At 56.1% G+C, this 21,430-nt stretch overlaps 2 protein-coding genes and 1 long non-coding RNA gene across 6 annotated transcripts in view; 2 read left to right on the forward strand and 1 right to left on the reverse strand.

Moving 5' to 3' along the window:
* IKBKE (inhibitor of nuclear factor kappa B kinase subunit epsilon) overlaps positions 1-7,463 on the forward strand; it is a 23,796-nt gene extending 16,333 nt beyond the window's left edge. For 2 of the 4 annotated variants that reach the window (XM_044377712.3, XM_026480477.4), the window contains exons 17-22: positions 1,436-1,475; positions 2,224-2,325; positions 3,583-3,679; positions 4,394-4,506; positions 4,717-4,788; positions 6,658-7,463. In XM_044377712.3, the coding sequence (XP_044233647.1) occupies positions 1,436-1,475; positions 2,224-2,325; positions 3,583-3,679; positions 4,394-4,506; positions 4,717-4,788; positions 6,658-6,691 (458 nt within the window). In that variant the 3' untranslated portion in view covers positions 6,692-7,463. Of the gene's footprint in view, positions 1-1,435; positions 1,476-2,223; positions 2,326-3,582; positions 3,680-4,393; positions 4,507-4,716; positions 4,789-6,657 lie in introns of those variants that run through there. The other 2 variants (XM_044377713.3, XM_057315709.1) reach the window with 2 other exon arrangements.
* On the reverse strand, positions 5,404-16,502 carry LOC113242465 (uncharacterized). Its single transcript, XR_006407953.2, has 3 exons — positions 16,296-16,502; positions 14,296-14,437; positions 5,404-10,440 (listed from the first exon to the last, which is right to left on the reverse strand). It is a non-coding gene; the product is annotated as an uncharacterized LOC113242465 (long non-coding RNA).
* Positions 16,503-16,645: 143 nt separating this feature from the next.
* RASSF5 (Ras association domain family member 5) overlaps positions 16,646-21,430 on the forward strand; it is a 65,787-nt gene continuing 61,002 nt past the window's right edge. Inside the window, exon 1 of the mRNA XM_026480470.4 lies at positions 16,646-17,137. Within this exon, the coding sequence (XP_026336255.1) occupies positions 16,684-17,137 (454 nt within the window). The 5' untranslated portion in view covers positions 16,646-16,683. The remainder of the gene's footprint in view (positions 17,138-21,430) is intronic.

Genomic DNA, 21,430 nt, shown 5'->3' on the forward strand with positions numbered 1-21,430 from the left:
AAAAATTCAGCTCCTTAGGCGCACTAGGCACAGGCCAGGCGCTCAGCAGCCACGTGTGGCCGGTGGCAGGTGGCCGCTGGCTCGGACCTACAGATCTAGACCATCGTCTCTGCGGGGGAGTCTCAGGCCTGCCTCTGGGGTCTGGCCGTGGAGGGGGTGGGGAGAGCAGCGCAGGAGCCGGAGAAACTGAGACTCTCCCATTCCTGACGCCCCTGGCCCTTTTAGCTGTGATTTCAGCGAATCTCAGAGGCTTCTCTGCCTGCATCACCGGGATTGGTCATCCTGGCCTCACTCGCCTTCTGGGCACCGCCCACGCACCGGACACCGTCCTCCGGGCTGAGCACGATCTTCACCTATTTAACGCCTGTAAAGACTCCAGGCACCGTTACCCCCCTGTTTATAGATAAGGAAACTGAGACCCTGGGAAGTTAAGTAACCCAAGCAGGCCTGGTCCGGAGGCTTTTAACCAATCCGCTTTACGGCCTCCAAGACTTTTGCTCCTTTTGGTCTGCAAGAGTCCTTCATGCAAATTAAACATAAAAGGCCGAAAAACCCTTGACAGCTACCCCTTGGAATGTTGAAAGACGCCACTCCGAAACATGCTTGCTGGTTTTCTCTCGCCCCTCACACCAGTCCTGGGTGTCACATAGGGTGGATGGGGCAGCCGACTTTGTGCGGCGAGTCACGTGTCTGCAGCCTCCTGCGACTGGGAGGCCCGGCTGGGACTCGCAGCGGGGACTTCACGAGCGCTCAGCTGGCCGAGAGCAGGGCCCAGGCCGAAATGCCCAGGGAGGGGCTTCTGGGGTCAGGGAACTTGGTGGGAGGCAGCAAGGGAAGCCTCCAGCTGGAAGGACCATTCCCTCGGAGCCCAGCAGGGGGCAGCATCTCCCCAGTGCGGTGAGCGTCCGCACCAGCGGGCCAAGGCAGAGAACCAGCGCTTCTGGAGAAAGTGGCTGGTCCGTGAAGGGGAGATGGAGGGTGAACGAGAGATACAGGGTGGTGGCCTGATTTATCCAGCTCATGGCTGCAGAGCCCCCAGCTAGCTCTGCCGGCAGCTTGCATGGTCCGGAATGGGGCCCGCAGGCGGCCGGCTTCAGTCCCTCTGGGAGGGATGTTGGATAATGAGCTGGGGCTGACCGCACATCCTCCAAGGCCCACTCATCCACCACTTCCCACCTGAGATGGTCCCCAAGTACTCATCTCTCCAGCCCTGGCCCCAGGAGCCCTGCAGCAATTTTTTCTGCAGCTTCTGTGGCCCCTACTTGGCAAAGTGCTTCCCGTTTGACTCCCCTGTCCTTCCTGGCTCCATGGGGCTGCGAGCTCCCCCAGGCCAGGCTGAGCTGTCTTCAGCTTTGTAGCTGTCCCCGAGTACTTGTGGCATTCTGTTTTGCTGACTGATTGGACAGGTGACATCATTCCTCCCTGTTGCCTTTAGGGCTTGGCTACAACGAGGAGCAGATTCACAAGCTGGATAAGTGAGTAGCCTGTCCCCTGGCAGGTGGGTGAGCGGGAGGCCGGGGGTCCCCAGGAGGGGCCTGACAAGACACGATGAAGGTCTTGCTCCCAGGCTGTAGCTGAGCAGAAGCAAAGCGGGTGACTGTGTCTGGGGCAGGTTATCTGGGGCCAGGGGAGGGAGACTGGGTAGCTGACTCAGACGGAGCTTTCTCCAAAGCGGACTTGATGTCGTTGGATTTATTTCCAGCACGAACAAGATCGTGTGTAGTATTTCTTTCCCTAACTGTCCTCCCTGATTTACCGCTCACTGCTTCCTGCTTCCTGTTCTGACCTTCCCTGTGCTCCTCTCTGCTCCTATGTTCTGTAGACACTCATCTTCCTGGAGGCCCTCCCTGATTTAAATGGTTATTTGGAGACTCACTTCCCCACCAGTTCCATGCCCGCCCCTGACCCTTACACACTCTCTCCCTCTCTCAAGCTCCGGAAGCATCTCGCCTTCCCTGTGAGGACTGAGCTTGAGTGTGTCTGTTCCCTGAGATGCCCTGGTCCTTCTCCCACATCTCTCTGTCCCTGTGTTCTGTGTGCTTGCCGCTCTGATCTTCCAGTTCACGCATGTGAACCTCAGTTCCTCCTTCTTTGGAGACGTAGCCCTGCTGCGGATGCCAGCCCTCGGAGGAGGTCTCCTTGGTGGAGACCCAGGGATGCCAGGCATGGGCGCAGGTGAGTCTGGCTGCTTATCTCTGTGCCTCGGTGTCCCTGTCTTTTCAGGGTGAATTTTAGTCGTCTAGCCAAGAGGCTTCTGAAGGTATTCCAGGAGAAGTGTGTGCAGAAGTACCAGACATCCCTGGTCACGCACGGCATGTGGATGAGGTAGCAGTCTGGCCCTCCCCTCTGGGCTCACGGACCCCGGGGCCCTTCCTGGCTTGGCCCCTTCGGGCTTCAGAGAACCCTGGGATTTGCAGAGCCCTGATTGAGGGGAGGTGGTCGTAAAGGAACACAGGCAAAAAAAAAAAAAATGTGGTTTTGTACATCTGGGTGATTTCTGTACATTAGCTTATTTAGTCCCACAATATGCACCCCATGCATCTATCACCCCCTTTCACAGATGAGGAAACTGAGGCTCAGAGCACAGGTCTTATTTTCAGTACTACACAGCTAGTAAGTAGCAGACCCACGACTAGTATTGGGTATGACTGCCTTGAAAACCTGGGTTCTTTCCATGTTCCAGGGTGGGTGTGCTGGGAAACCCCTTCTCTGGGGAGAACACAAGATCCCTTTGGGATGAGGCCAGGCAGGCTTATAGACTTCCGATGGTCAGGGATACAGGGGCAGGCACAGGCCCCTTAAATAGAACCCTCTCATGCTGTCCGCTAGAGGAGTTTTGGGTTTTTCCTTCTCACATGAGCCCCTCCCTCCTTCCTCTGCCTGTGGGAATACTGGCCCCTCCTGAGAAGAGAGGGCAGGTTCCCAGGCCCATATGAGACCCAGGCACTCGCCCACCCTCCCATTAGAATACAGCTTCTCCACCCCTAGCCCACCCCAAATTCTGATTTGATTGGTCTGAAGTCAGGCTTGCTTATCAGCATTTTGAAAGCACCTCCGGGCAATTCTAATGTGTAGGTAGGGGTGAGAATCTGCCACCCGCTTGTCTGTCCTCGGATTGGTTTCCTTTTTGTGCAATGGGGCGAATGTTCCTGCTTCCTCCCTCCACTTAGAGAAAAAGAGAATTCCTCGAAGAGTCCTAACTTGGATTTGCTCTGGCAATGGGGCAGCTCCCATACAAAGTGCCCTGGGCTGCGCTGTCCTCGGCCTCTCTGGAGCCTAGCCTGGCCCTGAGCTCGTCCTCACTGGCACGGGTGCCAGGCCCCAGCCACATGTGGTTTTGCTCCCCCTGGGGTTCTGATGGGACCCTTGGCAGCGTCAGTCACAAGTGTCATCGGCATTCCCCCAGTGGACAGAGGAGAGTTGAGGGCAAACCCGGGGGACAGAGGCAGTGAGGGAACACATGCCTGGGACCACTCAGCTCCCACTCTCCCCCATGTCTGTGAGGTGATCCGAAGGACAGCTGAATGGGCGCCCGGAAAGAGCAAGCAAACCCAGCCCGGATTTTTTATCTGCTCTCTCCAGGGAGGTGCACGAGACCAGGAACCGTCTGCGCATGGTCGGCTGTTCCGTGGCTGCCCACAACACGGAAGCCCAGGGAGTCCAGGAGAGCCTCAGCAAGGTGCGAGCCAGTCAGGGGCCCGGGCGCCGCTGCAGGAGCCGGCTCAGTCAGGCACCCTGGGGACCTGGGGCCATTCCCCTGACTCTGGGCAGGGCTGCCCTTGGCTGCGTCCAAGCACCCTGTGGCTAGGAGGTCTCTGGCACACAAACGTGCCCACACACAAATGTGCACTTCCTGGTGATGTCAGACTGAAGGTCACTGCAAGGACAGAGCTTCCAGAATGCTAGGACATCTTCATGCCTCGTGTAGCCAGAGAGGTTCCAGGCTATTCCTAAGAGGCAATGGGAACCCTCCTTGGTCTTTTGGTCTGCTCTCTGGAAAGAGACCAACACACAGACAGCTCTGAGAATGTTCTGGTCCCCAGCCTGCAGTGCCCACAGCAGCCCCGTTCCTTCAGAGGCCAGCTGGGCAGCCCTGCTCCTTCCTGGTAGCTCCCGGCTCGTGCTGGGCCATCGAGGTGTGGCTTAGATCCAGAGGAGAACTTGGCCATCTGGACCATGAAATCCAAGCACCGACAAGTGAGGGCGGGTGTATCGGCTGCGCTCCCAGCATGGGGAGGAGGGACCTGCAGGAAAGGCTTGGGCATTCTGGGTGCCCCTGGGGTGCAGATTAGGGGCCATCTTGTTATCCTTACTCACACCTCCCTTGCAAAAAAAAAAAAAAAAAGCACACCCGTGGCCCATCCCGCCTGACTAGAGTGTGGCTTCCCTTCAGATCCTTGACCGGTTATCTCACCAGCTCCTTCAGGACAGAGCAAAGGAGGCTCAGGTCTCACCACCCCCGGCAGCCCCCTATCCCAGCCCTGCACTGACGGACCTGGTTTTCCAGTAAGTGCTAGAAAGAGGGGCGCGCATGTGTGTGTGTAAGGCAGTGGTGGGAGAGGGGGTACGGTGCAGAGTTTAGAGCCTGAGGGGTTCTGCCTCAGGCCCCAGAGGCAGGAATAAAGAGAGTCTGGGTGGTGGGCTTCCTGGGGAAGGGGGCTGGCAGGGCAACTCGGGGCTCAGTGCAGACACCTCTCTTGCCTCTGCCTCGGACAGCATGAGGGAACTCTGCGATGAGATGAAGCTGCTGGCCTTCGACCTTCAGGACAACAACCGCATCATTGAAGGGTAAGGCGCTCCCACTGTGCATGGGGAGGGCTGATGACAGGTGTCCATGTTCCCGTCCCGTCGGAGCTTTGGCCTTGTCCGCAGGCGAGTCGCCATCCTTGTGAGGGTTAGGCTTTCACTACAGTCTTGAGGACGCAAGCCTCAGTGTGGTCGGAGAGGGGGACTTGCAGGCACACGGCACTGCAGCCGCGTCCTGCTCCCTGTGAAAGTGCCCGCTGCCCCGTGCCTCCCCTGGACCGACTCCTGCCGCCTTCACCGCCATCCGCAGAGTGCTGCTCTGGGTCTCCGTGTCATGTGCCAGCAAACTGCGGCACAGTGCTTGGGCTAACTGGCCTTGTTGGGCTCCGGCCTCACGCACAGGCCCCCAGGGCCGCTGGGCTGCAGCCTCATGGACTCTGGATTGCGCCCCTGTTGGACCCCCCCTCCTCAGGGGAAGGAGGGGTGCTGGAGAGGACGCAGGGAGTGCACCTCAGGGCTCAGACTTTTGGATTTTTTGCAGCAGTAAAATTCCAAAAGAAAGCTGGGGAAAAAGAGAGCGACTTCTCATATAACCAAGTAAGCAATTTAAAGGTGGAAAAATCCTGCCATCTAATAGTCATGCTTATATAAAGCACATTTTTTTAAAAGATTTTATTTATTTATTTGACAGAGAGAGACAGCCAGCGAGAGAGGGAACACAAGCAGGGGGAGTGGGAGGGGAAGAAGCAGGCTTCCTAGCAGAGGAGCCTGATGCGGAGCTCGATCCCAGAACGCTGGGATCATGCCCTGAGCCGAAGGCAGACGCTTAACAACTACGCCACCCAGGTGCCCTTATAAAGCACATTTTTAACACCAAAGAGAAGGAGGGACATAATCTCAGCATCGGGGGTGGGCCTTGCCCTGAAGGTCCATGGCCTGTTTACGCACATACACACTTGGTCGTGCATGCACACGTGTGCCCACCTCCACAGCCTCCCCACCGTCCTTTGTCACCTCCCCACGGGAGGACCAGTGGCACGGTGGAAATGATCTGCAGAGACTCCGGGGGTTTGGCTCCAGACTACGTGACCCCGGGAGGTTTTGCTCAGCTCTGGGCCTCAGTTCCCTCCCCTGTGAAGTAGGACTAATGATCCCAAGCTCCTGGTGGTAACTAGGGGTGAACTAGGATGAGATCTGCCACGTGCTGGGGATGGGAGGGGCAACAGAGGGAGGGGCTCACTAAATGCTAAATGTTCCTCAGAGGCCAGGCCAGTCTGGGACCCTGGAATTGGGGCCACGAGCTGGGGAGCCAGGAGCAGAGCCTGTGGTTGTCCCCAGAGTTGCAGAGTACCCTCCGGCTGAGGACACATCCCCACCGCATCCCATTCCAGCAAGGGGAGAATCCAGCCGCTTAAAGACCCGCAAGGAGAAGATTCTTTCCAAAACAACCCTCATGGACAGGAAGTTCTAATTTTAGTGCCAACATAAATTTTTCTTGCCGTGATATGGAGTCTATTTACAGATAGCTCAAAACTTTATTTTAGTGAATTTTTACTTCCTTATTCAGAGCTGTAGTCGAAGAGCATGCAGAATGGTCTGAATTCCTCTCCCCTCCTCCTGGCCTTCTGGCTGCACTGGATTCACCAGGGGGGCTTTTAAGAGTGTAGCTCTCTCAGGTCTTGCCTCCAGAGACTCTGGGTGCCGACGGGGGTGGGGGATTTTGTAAACCGCCCCCCACCCCAACCCCAGGTGATTCTACTGTGTAGTCAGGGATGAGAACCAGAGAGTTCTTGTCGGGGGTCAAAGACTCGACAGGGGGTAGCTGAAGGCTTGACTGGCTTTGGGTCCTGGGTATGGCCCGCAGGCTTCTCCACTCCGGTGGGAGAAGCTCACCTCCCCCTCTCCTTACAGGTTAAATAGGCTCCCATCGGCTCCCGACTCCTGATCTCTGAGCTCCGTGGGGTGCCCGGCATCCTGAAGCATTAGAACCATTCCAACACTGCTTGCCTGCCTGCAGTGTGGGACCTAACACAGGATGATGTCTGGTCCCCCTCATCAGCCTACCTCCCTCCTGGCCAACAGCTGGGAGACGTCACCAGCATTACCCTCCGTTGCCTCTCTACCGGAAGCAGCATGGCAGGACCTGGGGCACCAGGCCATCTCTGTCAGGACCCACTGCCTGGGCTGACCTTGGCATCTCATGCAGGCTCAGGTCCATCTCCTCTGTCGCCCCGGCCTGTAGAGCCGAAGCTGCCAGGCCGTAGGGAGAAGAGGCTCCAGTCGGCCGGCCCACCTACCTCCTCTGGGTTACAGGGCTTCACTTCTCAGGGAACAGAAGAGGAGGCCTCCGGGGGTTTCCCTAGGATGCTGGGTCAAACGACCTCATTTCAGTCTTCCTTCCTCTTAAGGGGTTCCACGTTGAACATAGAGTCCTCCCCTGTCCTGTGATTTCTGAGGGTCCCCGCTGTCGGCCCCGGGCATCACAGAGCCTGATTTTCCCTCTACTCTTGGTCTGGCAGAGCCTGGCAGAGTTGAGAGAATGGGTGGTCCGGGTCCGGTGCTAGGGCCTCAGGCACCCCCACCTTCGTCTCTCTCCCTGAGGCGCTGCCAGGGCCGGGGAGGTGCAGTCAGCTGCGGTCAACAGTGAGCACAGGCCTGTAAGTGCAGATAAGAGGCCGCACCTCCGAGAAGTGGAATAAACGTGGACTTCTTTGCTATGTCTGAGTGGCTCTCGCTGGGCAGTGTCTGTGAGGCAGGGGAAGGCTCTTGGCAGAGTGCTCTTGGCCTCCCAGCAGGCGCTGGGTGGAGATCTGTGAGGACAGGGTTGGGAAATGGAGGTGGGACCGGTCACTTCCTGATCCCTGCCTTTCCCCTAAATGGACCCTAGTTTCAGGGAAGAGCCCGAGGAAGATGGCATCCTGCTGGGAGGGCTTACCTTCCCATTCCTTCTCCTGCCCCCCAGCCATTTGGGGGAGCTGTCTAGGGGGCCTGGGACTGGGGGAGAAAGGAGAACTCTCTCTTCTTCCCCTTCAAGACTACCATCTAAGTGCTTACCCCCCACTCCCCCCGCCCCAGTTCAAAACCTAGGCTGTGTCCTAAATACTGAGCTCGGGCACTCCTATGAGCCATTTTGAGTGTTCCCTCATTTTGCCTAGAAGCTGGAATGGTGCCTGGACAGTCAGATTTGTGCAAACTTAGTCATTCCCCCGCACCACATCCAGCCTTCCCTTAAGCAGGCTGCACTGCCCCCCTAGCCCAGGCTGTGGGAGAGTAGAGAGTAGAGTAGCCCTCTCGGGGGAGGGAGATGCATGGGAAGCCCCATTTGTGCACTGAAGAATGAAAACAACGTTATGCTTGACTCTAGATGACCCCAGAAATCTTTCCTGCCCACCTTCATGAAGCCTCCATGCTCTCAGAGGCTCCACGGCCTCATGACCCAGCAGGGCGGAAGTGAGGAAGCCCAGGTCCTTGACTCTGACCCCCTCCATGCTGCTTCTCTATGGAAAAGACCAGCATCCGCTAAAGACCCAGGGGAGGCCTCTGGGGAGGGGGGATGGTGGTTGGCATTGAGCCTAAGTGGCGTCATGTATGCCATTTGGGGGGGGTGTGTGTCCATGGGGTCATTTAAGCTCAATGGGTTCACATTCCGGGGCCCCCGGAGCCAGCGGCTGCCTTGCTGCCCCTGGGCCCTGGGCCACCTCGGGTCTGCTCTGCCTGCGTGAAGCTCGGCTGACACTTCTGGCTCATCAGAGGCCCTGCAGGGAAGTCCCGGAATGGATTTTCCCTGGCAGCTGTGGCTACCTCTGGATCCCACATGCTTGGTGGAGCTCAGCAGAAGAGCCTGGGGATCCCTGAGAGCCAAGTGCAGATTTTTGGGGGATGATATGATGCAGGCTCTATGTTCTCACGAGAGAAGCCCAGCAGAGACATACTCAGAGGCTTCGGTTTGTTCCCGTGCGGGGCCGAGCCCCTGCCGTGGATGCTTGCCCCCATTTAAGCTTCTGCAGAGGCTCTGATTCTCTGTCAGCGGGGAGTGAGGAAGGGACCAAGGCCCGTGGTCAGAAGAACCTTGTAAGATCCTCAAGTGTCTGAGGACCTCTTAAAGTTCCCTTTCTGTTCTCTGTCATGATTCCTAACTTCACACTTAAAATGAAGAGTCCACTCGGCTCCTCAAACGTGCCCTGAACCCCTGCCGTGTCCCAGGCCCTTACCGGGCTGTTGCCGGTGCCGGAGCCACACAGGTGACCGTCATGGCTTGTCTGCCCCGAAGGAGCTCACCGTGACGGGGAGGCATTTCCGTGTCATGACGAGAGTGCCGGGCTAGGAATGCACAGCTCAAGGGACAGCACCGTCTCGGGGGGGCCATGCTGAGGTCAGGCTGGGAGGGCGTCAGGGAAGGACTTGGGGCACCGCAGGCTCTGGAGTGCGGCCTTGGCAGGCGAGTGGAGTTACCTAGTGAAGAAGGCATGGCAGGCGTCCCTGGCAGTGGGAACAGCACACACCGTGCATGGAAGGAGCTGTATGTGTGTGGAGCGTCAGCTCCAGGGGGAGTTGGTGTTGAGGAAAGGGAGAAGCCAGACCCAGAAGGTCCTCATAGGCCACGATAAAGAACTTGAGCTTTACCTCCGGGAGCCATAGACCAGGTTTCACGTCAAGTCCAACTGGGGTTTTAAAGATGACTCTCGGGTGCCTGTGTGGAGGGTGTATTGCAACACTGTGCCTCGGTCTCCTCGTCTGAGAAATGGTGATGCTATCTTTCAACGTTGCAGGGAGGAATAGAGCAGGTATTTCCACAAAGGGCCTGAAACACAATGTGAGTTCTCTGCACCCCCCCCCCCCACCACCTCGCTAGGCCGGAAGCCCCTGTGCGGGGAGGCTCAAGAAGCAGTTTGTCTTGTCTCAGTGGGCCAGGCAGTGGCTCAGTTCAGTCGCAAACGTCTGGGAAGAAACCACACGGCAGTCAGAGTCATGGCGAGCACCTCTTACAACAGGCTGGGCCAGGTTAAAAATGGGCCTCGCTAGGAGGATGTGGGGGCGCGTCCCAGCTCCCCACGCGGGAAGGGCAGCCCGCTTGGAGGGCCTGGTGCCTCCCTCTGTGTCCTAGTGCTGCGGGGTTCAAAACACAGTTTCTGGGCCACCACCCACTGGATTCCAGTCGGCGAGGGTGTGGCCCGGGGACCTGCCTTGTGACGAGCTTCCCGGTGACTCTCCACACTCCCCGCTTGAGAGTCCTGCGGCCGCCCATATCCTGCATGTGGATGGGGATGGCCCAGCGTAGGCCAAAGGGCAGGAGGTGGTAGACACCTGACTAAATGCACCCCCGACCCCAACCTGACAGCTGAGGCCAGGGGAGCCAGGATAGGGGACACGATAGAGCCCCACAAGGGCCCCACCACGCTCCCGCCGCACCCGCCGTTTGCTCCAATAGGGCTGTCTCACTTCGGCAGAACGGCCTCAAAGGATCGCCACAACCAGCCCTTTGGGGTTCCCTTCCAAGCCGCTTCAGGGACTTTGTCAAGGGTGGGATTCCAGGAGCTTCTCCCTTCATCTTGCAGAGACTCCGTAGCCAAGGGACGCTGGTGGCGGGTGGTGAGGAACAGGCAAGAACGGCCTGAAGTAGCCGCAGATTACTTCCCTGGGGAGCTCCGAGTTTCAGCAGTCACTTCAAGCAGTTGGGTCCTTTCCCTGCACCCTCTGCAGGGAGACAGGGTGTGTGTGTGTGTGTGTGCGCCGGGGTGGGGGAGTGAGGACAAGAGATGGGAATGAGGACAGGAGAGAGGGTGGGAGGGAGGACGGAGAGGAATGGAGTGATAAAGAGATGGACAGAGAAAGGGAGAAGGAGAATGAGGGGCGAAAGGGGGAAGAAATGAGGGGAGCAAGAGAGAGATCCGGAAGAGACGGGGGTGTGTGTGTGTGTGTGTGTGCACGCGTGGGGCAGCTGGGGTGAGAGCAGGGATAGCCTGGAAGCCAGGCCGCTGTGCTCCTGTGGTCTGTCCCAGCCCCAGTCCCTGGCTTCCTGCCACAGCGATGGGCCCAGAGAGGGCTTAGTCCTGGAATGTAAGTCGCTGTGGCTTGGAGCCTCCCGCTGGCTGAGGGGGAAAGTGCTGACAAATCTGCCTGGAATAGCTGAGTTTTTCCACACGGAAAGAAGAAACATACACACAAACCAGTCTTACCGTGAGCCCGGCAGAGTGACTTGGGATGGAAAAATTCCCTAATTGAGAGAGACGGGGGAGGCGCCACTGAAGCCTGGAAGACAGGCCCCACCCACCCGCACCCTGCATGGTGACACCTTTCCAGGAGTGACACCTGACATCGCTGCTGCACTCGTACCCGGGTTTGTCCTCTTGTCCTGAATACTGTCAAGGACCTAGATGTTCCCGAGCACTGGAGCTCGGTGACACAGAGGAAACCCATCCTCCTGAAGGGATGGTGACCCACCAGCCCTCACCCCTGGCCAAGGAGCCAAGAAATGCACCCCAGTGACCATCAACTTGGAAGGATGCACAGGAGTCTTAAACAGTTCCCAACTCCACTGCCACTGCCCCCAGCCCCAGCAGGTTGCTGGGTGCCTTCTGTTCTCGCTGGGCCAGGCAATTCCTCATCTTCCCTCCCTGGTGCAGGGCCCATGGCCTAAAGCGTGTTTAGAGATGAGTTCTGAATTACGTACTGGTTGGGATCTGACAGCTGAATTCATTCCATTCAGCATTTGATGAGCACCTCTTACTTTCCCTGTACCGTGTGATCAGAAAGGCCAGCAAGACCCAGGTGGGGAAGGCAAAATGTACAAATGTAATCGTGACTCACATCAGGGTGATGTGGGTGTTGGAGATGCAAGCGACTTGTAGGGTCCCAGAAGAAAAAGTGAGGGATCAGGTCTGGGCAACTCTGGGAGGGCTCTATGGCATTTGGATTAGACCTTGAACATTGAACAGGATTTCAACAGGGAAAGAAAAATGGGGAAGTATTTTGCTGATTCTTCAAACTGTACCTACAAAGTGAGATCAGAGACGTTTAACCACTGCCCTTTTTACCATACCAGCTGGGTAGTGCAAAGGCAAAATCGTGCATTTGAGTCTAGACTATGACACCTTTTGGGGCCAGTCACATGACTTCTCTGAGCCTTGATTTTCTCATCTGTAAAATAGGAATGTCAGCCGTTTCAGACAGTTGCTGTGAAGATCAAGTCATTCAAGCCTAAAGTGCCAGACCCATGGTGAGCGCTGGATGCATATTTCTTGAGTAAATATGTATAACACATAGCATTTGACAAGAGACTTTTACAAATATTTTAATTCTCCAACAACATGTAATTATGGTCCTGGCTCACAGCCTAGCAATAGAAGGTGTGACTGACCCCCATTACTCGGACCCCCATCATTCTCCACTTCCATGGGGGGTGGGGGGGGCTGAGCTCTGTGTCCAATGAGCTGCCCATCAAGGGAAGGAAGTCTCGAGCAGAGCTGTAGCCCTGCACTCAGCAAGGCTGACAGCATTTCCCCTCAAATGTCTATGCAGGGGTCACACGATCCCAGCTACCCACTGCCTTGCTCGCATTTTCAGAGTGGGGTCTGTGAGGCACCTTAATCAGCTCCTATAAAACACAGGCCAGTACCCAGAGTCCCTGGATCTCTGGAGGTGGAGTCTGGGGGTATGCATGTGGAACAAACTCCCGTTCCGAAGGTGTGGGAAAGTTCGGGGCTCTTGTTGCCTCAGCCGGGACTGCCCTTGCTCAGACAGACACAGGGCTTACTCCACTCGGGTCTGTGTTTAAACGTCTGCTCCTCGGAGAGGCCTTTCCTGGCCACCTGACCTAAGAGTTGCCCCTGCCATTTTCTATCCTCTTAATGTGCTTTACTTTTCACCATACAGTACTCAGGACCTGACATTCTATCACACTTACGTGTGCTTGGTTGTTATCTGGCTCTCCCCCTACGATGGAAGCTTCAGGAACATGTCCATTCCGCTCTTGGACCGTTAGTGCCGACAACAGCGCCCGCTACAGAGCGGGTCTCAGCTACTTGTTAAATGAATAACTGCTCTGGGCCCCTGAAGGCTGCGCTGGTCAGTAGTGCTGTTTGCCAAATATTTCCAGCTCTTTCCCCATTCTGAGCACACGATGGCTTGCACTTCTTGCTCCCCTTGTGGAGGGCGGGCTATACACATGGGAGCCTCAGGGCTCTCTTGGCGTCGCTCTGGCACGGTGGCCAGTGGCCGGCAATATTCATGTGGTGGGGCCCCGAGCGGCTCTGAAGAAGAGCCTCCCTGCCAGCCGGCAGAGGGCTTGTCATAGCAGTGAGAAAGAAGTTTCTGGTTTAAAGGCCGCGAGACTTGCAGGCTGCTTACTACCGAAGCATAACCTAACCTGTCCTGACCGGTGCAGTGAGCCTGTGCAAACAGCTGTTCTCTCAGAATCACTGGGAGCTCCCCTAAATGCTTTGGGGATTTCAGCGACTTCAGATGCCTCAAAGCCAAACAAAACCAAAAACTTCCCCTTCAGAAAGTCAGGATGCATTCTGTCCTTCCCCTTTCCTTCCTACTGGGAAGCTCAGCAGGGGTTGGGGGGGACAGCCCTGACACAGCTCGCCCCATGGAGGAACCAACACGCTCCCGGACCACCTCTGAAGTGACCTCACACACTGACCACACACTCAAACGACTTTCATAATTCTCCGCCTTGGTCAAAAATAAAAACAGCACACCTACTCTTCTGGGAGTGAGTCACAAACAGAAAAAAGTCAACGGCTCTGAGCCAAGAGGATCTGCGAACATGGGAAAAATTCCCAGTGGAGGTGTCCCCGCGGACACTGCGGTCTTACCCTGGTGGCCCGCCTGACCAGAGACCAACCCCAACAATCCTGAGCCTCAAACAGCGCACACTACACTGTGCCAGGCACCGTCCTGACCCTCCAATGAGCCTAGAGTTTATTTACTATGTCCTCCCTGGGGAAGGAGGACTGAGTTGCGAGTGTGTGTGTGCTGTGGGAGGGGCCGCTCCTTCAGGGAAGAAGGGCACTGCGCTGGGAAAGATGCTATCACAGAAGGCAAGTCCCAGGCAGGGAGCCTCCTGTCGGGGGTCAGGGGTGGCAACTACCTCTCCCAACCACAATTTCTTGGCTCAGGCAGATGAACCTTAAGATAAACTTGATAAACGTTTTGGGTTGGTTACATGAGGTTATGTTATCTCCTTCTTCATCTCTGTTCCCATCCCACAAGCCCAGTGTAGGGCTCTGGCCCTGCACAATCCCCTTTGCCATTCAGGGCTGAGAGCAGCCACCCGCGTTCCTCCAAGTCAGAGCTGTAGCGGGAAGGGAAAACCAATTTTTCTGTGCAGCTTAGGCAGCTGGGAAGGGGTTTATGTCCGGTTATTCCAGACAGTCCTCAGCTTCCCAGGGCTAAAGGAGACACTCATCCCATGAGACCTTCCATCCAGGGGATCTGGGCTGGGCTGCCCCAACTCATGCCTGGGGGGGGGGGGCAGAAAGGGGGATGGAGGGCAGAGATGGCGATTGTTGGCAATTATTTCACAAATGGCATTTCAGAACTGACCTTTCAGTGATGTGTGCATCGTCAGGTCCTTTCTTCTTGCCACGCCAAGCTGTCACCCAGAGCTCAAGCTGGGTCCACGCCCTGGACCTCATCCAGCTCCCTGCCTCCTGGGAGAGGTGATCTCCTCCAACGAGTCTCAAGCCTGTGGTGACGGATGGGTAAAAAAGGGTGGATACAAACAGATCTTTATATGCAAAGCAGGTTTCTGCAACAACCCCGAGAAAACTGTTTGCAGAAAAAGTGGACGAGGTGGGAATAAGAGACCAAAAAGGCAAATTGTACTTTCCTGTGTGAACATTCAGCAGATAGCATTCAGGGATAGCCCCCCCACCCAGTGAGTTTTTCTCAGTGTGTCCACTGACGCTCAGCTGCCCTGTAGGGAAAAGAACAGAGAAGTCCACCTTATCACCACCTGAGATCTAGAGTAGTGGAGTCCTTGGGCCAGCAGCAGCAACACCACCTGGGAATCTGTTAAAAATGCAACATCTCAAACCTCAGCCCTGAACTCCTACTGACTCAGAAACTGTGGGGGTGGAGCTAATCTGTGATTTAACAAGCCCTCCCAGTGATTACACGCCAAAGTTTGAAACCACTGATGGGAGAGAAAGCAAGGTTCACACCGGGGAGCGGAAAGGTGGGGGAGGGGAGTAAAAGGGATGGCTCATCGTGCACCCTCCCTCATCTCAACGCCTTCTGCTCTGTAAGACTGTGGGGTTGGCTATTTTCCCTTGAGCCCAGAAACCACCTCCTGAGTGAGGTGTGACGTTCCAGCCTCTGGTGCGACCCAGGGACCCGGCACATCTCCTCCACTGCAAATGCGGAGGACTCTCTGACTGCCACCACCATGAAGGAGAAGCCACGGACCAAAGCGGGCTGGGAATTCCCTGGCCACTGGACTCTTGAAGTTTTAGGAATTACCTAAAAATTACCTCCACGGGAAAGAAAAAGCAAAAGTGAAGATTCCCCTACCAGACACTAGGGGGAGTCCCATCTCTGGCCTGGGAGGAAGAGGGTGAGTCTCAGGTCTAGAGGAATTTAGATTATTTCCAAAGTTGGTTGCTGATGACCTCTGTTAAATCAACCAAACTGAACCCCAAGTTTTAAGAGGACAGTCAGTGATCACTGCGTCAGAGCGGTGGATCGCAAAAGCATTTACCTGTCTTCCCACTCCCAGACTAATTTACAGGCAAAAAAGACCTGTAGAGGCTGGAGAGGGCCTGGGTCATGCAGCTGGCCTGCTCAAAGACCCAGCAGTCCCGTTTCCCGCCCACAAGAGGTGATCAGGACAGGCTACGTCATCCGTGGGACCTAGTGTAAACAGAAAATGCCGGGCCCTTTGTTCAAAAATTATGAAGACTTTCAAAACGGTGAAATCAGAGCATAAATGGGAGGGGCAGAGGAGGTTATGAAGCCGGCTCTGTCACTAGCAGAAAGGAATCCGTCTTTGGGTCCCCCAAGTGCGCTGTCCATCCCTCTTACAGAGCATGGCTTTCGGGGCCGGCGTTTCCACAGTAGTTCCTGGAGCAGCCGCGGGGAGAGGACGGTTTGGCCTCGGAAGATAAGCTCTCCCCAGCCGTGGCGCGAGGGAGCGGTCTCACCATCCAGGGCCCAGGATCCTATAACCCCAGTCTTCCGGGAAAGGAATGTCCTACCAGGCAGGGCTGCCGAGAGGGGAAATCCAGCAAGAGCGAAAGTCGCAGGCGGCCAGCCTCGCTCGCCGCGGAGGCGGCTTCCCGCGGTCAGCCTGGGAAGCGTCCCCCGCCGCGCGTCCCTCGGCGTCACGGGACTCCGCGCTGCTGCGGGAGCTGGCGCGCCGCCGGGGCCTGCCCGACCCCCGCGCGGCCGGCCGGCCAGGGGGATGCGGCGAGGGGAAGCCACGGCGCCCACTCCCGTGGGCAGGAGAAGCGGGACGGTGGCGCGCGGCCCCCCGGCCCGGGGACTACTGCATACGCCCATCCCCAGATAGTTCCGAAGCCCTTCCCCGCCGCCGGCTCCCTCACCTGGGCGTGCTGGGGTGTTGGGGTGCGGGTGTGCTGGGGAGGTGGGGACCTGGTGTAGGGGGAAGTGAGGGGAGAGTCGAGGAGGCAGGGCTGAAGGCAGACCGTCCCGACAGCAACGCCTCTTAAGCTGTCCCAGTCTTCTGCTCGGCTTCCCGCAGACGCCCCCGAAATCCGCTCTTGCTCCGGCCCCCTCCCCCCACCCCTGCGCCGCCGCTCGGCCTGCCGGTGGTTCCCCGGAGCGCCCTTCCTGACGCGCGCCGGTCTCCCCGCCCCCGCCCCGCCCTACAGGCTGCGGTCCCTTTAAAGGCGCGCTCGTGTAGGGCCGCCCTTCTCTCGAGGCTGACTCGGGAGCCGCGCCACCACCGCGAGCCGCCGCCGCGAGCCCGGCATGGCCATGGCGTCCCCGGCCATCGGGCAGCGTCCCTACCGGCTGCTCCTGGACCCAGAACGGCCGCGCTACCTGCAGAGCCTGAGCGGCCCCGAGCCGCCGCCACCTCCCGGCCGCTCCTCGCGCCGCTGCGCCCCCGCGCCCCTCTCTACTGCGCCCGGGGCGCACGAGGGGCGCGGCGCCCGGAGGGCGGCCCGGGGGGACCCGGAGTCCCAACCTCGGGCCTCGCGCCCCGCTCGCCCTCTCCGGCCTGGTCTGCAGCAGAGACTGCGGCGGCGGCCTGGAGCGCCCCGGCCCCGCGACGTGCGGAGCATCTTCGAGCAGCCGCAGGACCCCCGCGTCCCGGTGGAGCGAGGCGAGGGGCACAGCTTCGCCGACCTGGCGCTGCGGAGCGGCCGGGGCTGGTGTGACCTGTGCGGACGCGAGGTGCTGCGGCAGGCGCTGCGCTGCGCTAGTGAGTGTGAGGGCAGGGCAGGGGAGGGGCGCGCCGGGATCCCGCAGTCCCCCGGCGGGGAACTGCCAGCGGGGGCTGGGGCAGGGGACGGGCATTGCTCTTCTCCACTTCGACCAAGGGAGACACGCCCGGGAGACTCTGCTTCTTAGTCCCCTGGCGGGTGTGCTTTAGCGACTGCTTACCGCCAGGTATGGTGATGCTGTGTTTAACACGCACCTCTTTCCCTGACAGGTCCGTACCTCGCCCCTCCACACACACACACACACACACACACACACACACACACACACACTGAGGTTGGGGATGATGACCAGGGTGGCAAGGTCATTCCGTTGTCTCCCACGCACCCTCTTGGGTTTGTTGTAGCTTCTTGACAGTGGGTTGTGAGACTGGGATTGATATGGCCATTTGACCCGTGCTTATTAGGGTTAATGGGAATATGGGTTGTTTGTCGCCTGTGGTACAGGCCCATGGCCCGCTGTGGTACACCTCTTCTTTAGGGCACACTGTTGGGACAGGAAAGAGACCTGGTTAGGCTTTGAATGGAAAGGGGCTGTAGGTTGAAGTGAGCCTGAGGTCACCCTAGACCTAAGGTCATCCTGCACCTGTGCCCCCCCTTTACCTTTCACCTCTGGCCCCTCAAACCTTTGGACTCTGCTCTAATGTTTGGCTGTGCCCTGTCTCCCCTCCTCCCCCGTTCCCCTCCTTCTCCTCCACCTCCTCCTCCTCATCCTCTCCTTCCTCCTCCTTCTCCTCATCCTGTAAGGTTACTGCACCAGTCATCAGGCTCTAAAATTCCCCAACTCTCTGTCCAGTGCTTTCCTTCCCAGAGCTTTCAGGCCCCTCCAGCCTCCTTCAGAGCCAGACTCTTCTCAAAGCCTGACTGTAGACCACTAGACACCCAGTGTGTCGACTTTCCAAGCAAACTTGCAGTCGTTTCGGGGGTGGGGGTTATTATTTTTCTCTTCCTACAGTTAGGTATATTTCTTTAACGGGTGTCCTCTCCCCACCCCCATATTTGCAGTTGCCTGTTTGGGGGAGGCTAACCATATCCATGTGTTTATGTGTTTATAGAGATATTTTAAAGATCTGAAGTACAAAGCACAGAGGACGGCACAGCCCCTAACCAGCGTCTCTGGAAATGGGTTGTGGTTTGTATCTGTCAGCAAAGGCCCTTCCCCCTTGACCAGAGGCCCGCGGCTCCCATCTGACTGCCCCAGCTACTTCCCCATCAGGAAAACCCTACCTTGCCCATCCCTGCAGTTCACAGCAGAGGCCGTGCAGGGTGCCTCCTGCTGCTTCTGCCTTTAAGGAAGGAAAGCTCACATTCTAAGCCAGGGTCAAGTGGAAGGGAAAGATTGGAGGGGAAAGTAGGTGTTGCTCCCTCTGCCACCCGAACTCACAGTCTAGATGCTAATGCTAAAGGAAAGAGCAAACTTTACAGAGGTGTGTGTTGTGGGTGGAGAGCTGCTGTCACTTGGTAAATGCTCCTGACTTTACAGTAGAATCAAATGTAATTTGCCCATGGATGTCTCGCAACGGTTGCCCTCTCAAGGGTCCAAGGGTACTTTATCCTCAATTCTATAAACACACACAGAGGCAGTATTCTCACTGTCACGGATTTAGTTGTGCTGGAATCCCGGGAAATCCACTTCATTGGAATTCTAATCGGTAGTTAAGACATTTGGGGACTCTATCCACCAGGGATGAATGAACACCAGAGAGGGAGCACAGCTGGAGTCAGGGGACTAGTGAGCGGAGACTCTGTTTGTCATTATTAATATTTAACTACGTGTGGACCTGTGGCTGGATGGGAGCAGTTGAGAAATGTTCTGATGCGCAAATGAGCCGCTGGCAGGTGAAGACACAACTGGCCAAACTCACTGAGTATCTTTCTTTAAGTTGAAGATCTAATTCCATGGTGGTCTTGGTTTATCTTTGTTTTGAAAAGCCAGATTTAGAAATATGACTTTAAAAGGGCAGTAGCAGGCAACGATTAAGAGAACAGACTGAAACCAGAAGACCTGAGTTCGAATCCTCACTCTGTCACTTAATCTCTGGGTCATTCTGGGCCTCTCTGTGCTCTGCTTCCTTGTTATAAAAAAAAATGGGGATAATAACATTACCTACTTCATTGCGTTAATGTGAGAGTTCAATGAATTAATATATGTAAAGTGCTTACCACGGTGCCTGGCAAAAGGGATTATCAATGTTTAATGCAATATGAATGTTATTGTTATCCCCTCCCATCCAACAGCTGTAACAATTTGTCTTTGCTCATGATTCCTCTGAGGATCACCTTTCCAAGCAGTGAGTATAGTTCTCGAACCCTGGTTGGCTGAACTAAGTGGGGAAGCGGGTGCCATGGGCATCCCAGGATGTGGGGTATTCACTGTCCTGCCTTCTGTGGTTGAGGAGTGCCCACACTGAATGCCGTGGCTCAGGCAGCACCAGGACACCGGTGCCTTGTCTTCTATCACTTGCCCCCAACAAAGTGCCAGGCACAGAGCAGCCTCCATAAGTCGCACTGGATGAAGGTGGTGGCTTGTTTTTACTGGTAAATCTCTCTGCTCTTGGAAACAAGGAGAAGGGCGGTGGTATATGAATGACATCTGTCTGGGCAGGAGCCTGACAATGGGGGGTGGAGGGAGCCATGTTGATAAGATGGGCTTTTAGTAAAGGAAACTTTTAGAAAGCTGTCTTCCCACAGTCTGTGTGCCTGTTTGGTGAAAGCCTCTCTCACTTAAGCCTGCCTCTACTTCCAGGTCTGTAACTGACGCTGGCTAATGCTGGATTTGCCCACAGGGAGGTTCAGAGTTAATATTAATTTCCAGGATTAAAGAAATCATGTTTATTAGATAGAGAAAGAAATCCAATGGAGATTGGGGGAGAGAGAGACAGAAGCAAAAAGAGAGAGACACAGAGAGACAGAGAGACATACAGAGAGATTATGTAAACGCATAAGCGTGCTTTGGGGTGGTGGCAGTGGCAGTGGCAAGAATCCATCTGTGGGTAAGACCCACAGCAAACATCCTGCGAAAGTCCCTGGCCGCCCTTTGGCTTTGGTATCAGGAAATGTCCTGTACAGGTCATAGACCTTTTCTTCTGTGGAAGGCACGTAGAGTTGACCTTTTACTTTTCGTCTTGTTTTGTGGGCATGTAAGCCATCCTGGACTAGAGAAAGTCTGGAAAATGGGGTAACCGAAGTCCAAGTCCACATTCAAGGAGGGATGCTTGGACCCACCTTACATGCAAGGAATGCCTAGAGCCTTCTCTGGAGGTGTCATCGTTCAGAACTATGAAGTGTTATGGGATTGGAATTATACGGTGGAAAGGGGAGCCCTGGGGCTCCTTATCCTACGCCGCACTTGATAGATATTTAATTATGATGTGAAGAGGAGGCGACTCCCGTGAGACCTCAGGGACAGGGGACTTTCTGGGGTGAGTGAGACTGTGTCCCATAGGGCCCCTTGTCCAGCCTTCCCAGCTCTGTCTTGTCACTTCACTAACGGCTGGGCTATACCCGCCTCTCTGTAAAGACTGGACCCACCCATGTGACAGATGCTCGATCCTGTGGAGTCATCTATTATGGTGACTTCTTTGTAGAAGAAGTTACGGGGACATTGACACCATGTTGCCCTGCAGCAGACCCTAAAACTCTTGGGCACTTGGAAAGTAGTTATTTGTCCAGTACACCCAGCAGCACTGAAGTGTGTGGCTTCAAGTCTTTTCATGGACTCAGGCCCCTGTTTGGCTGGGGAGGTTAGGGAAAAGGATGTTGAGTTGTTAAAGAGAGTGGAAACCCCCCCTCCAATTCCTCCTGCCCCTGACTCTAATTGGGATCTTCTCCTAGGACAAGTCCTAGTGGAATGAGTGTGCACGTGTGTGTGTGTGTGTGTGTGTGTGTGTGTGTGTGTGTGTATGTGGGGACAGAGAACAGATCTGGAATGCTTTGAGGGAGGCCTTCCAAGGTCCCTAAGCTGTATCTTGTTTCCTCTCCTCCCTGCTTCCTGTCTTCTGGAAAGATGAAAGTGAAAGCATTAAATGTGGGCTTAATTGTCCCCCCTCTTCATCAGAGCATGAAATTTTCTGATTATGGAAGGAAGGGGGCTTGAATCCCAGGTACAGTCAAAAATGATTAATGCCACTTGTCTGCCAGCCTAATTAGACTTGGTAATGAACGTGTGTGTTCGCCCGCTGATCCTGTGGAGTTATTAGGTGGAAGTGAATTGACATCTCCCCTCAGCGCTGAGGCTTTGGTCTGGGATCCTCTCTCTTCCCCCCAAGTTTATC

The sequence above is a fragment of the Ursus arctos genome, unplaced genomic scaffold (assembly GCF_023065955.2).
Source record: "Ursus arctos isolate Adak ecotype North America unplaced genomic scaffold, UrsArc2.0 scaffold_2, whole genome shotgun sequence".
In the NCBI taxonomy this organism is placed as follows: domain Eukaryota; kingdom Metazoa; phylum Chordata; class Mammalia; order Carnivora; family Ursidae; genus Ursus; species Ursus arctos.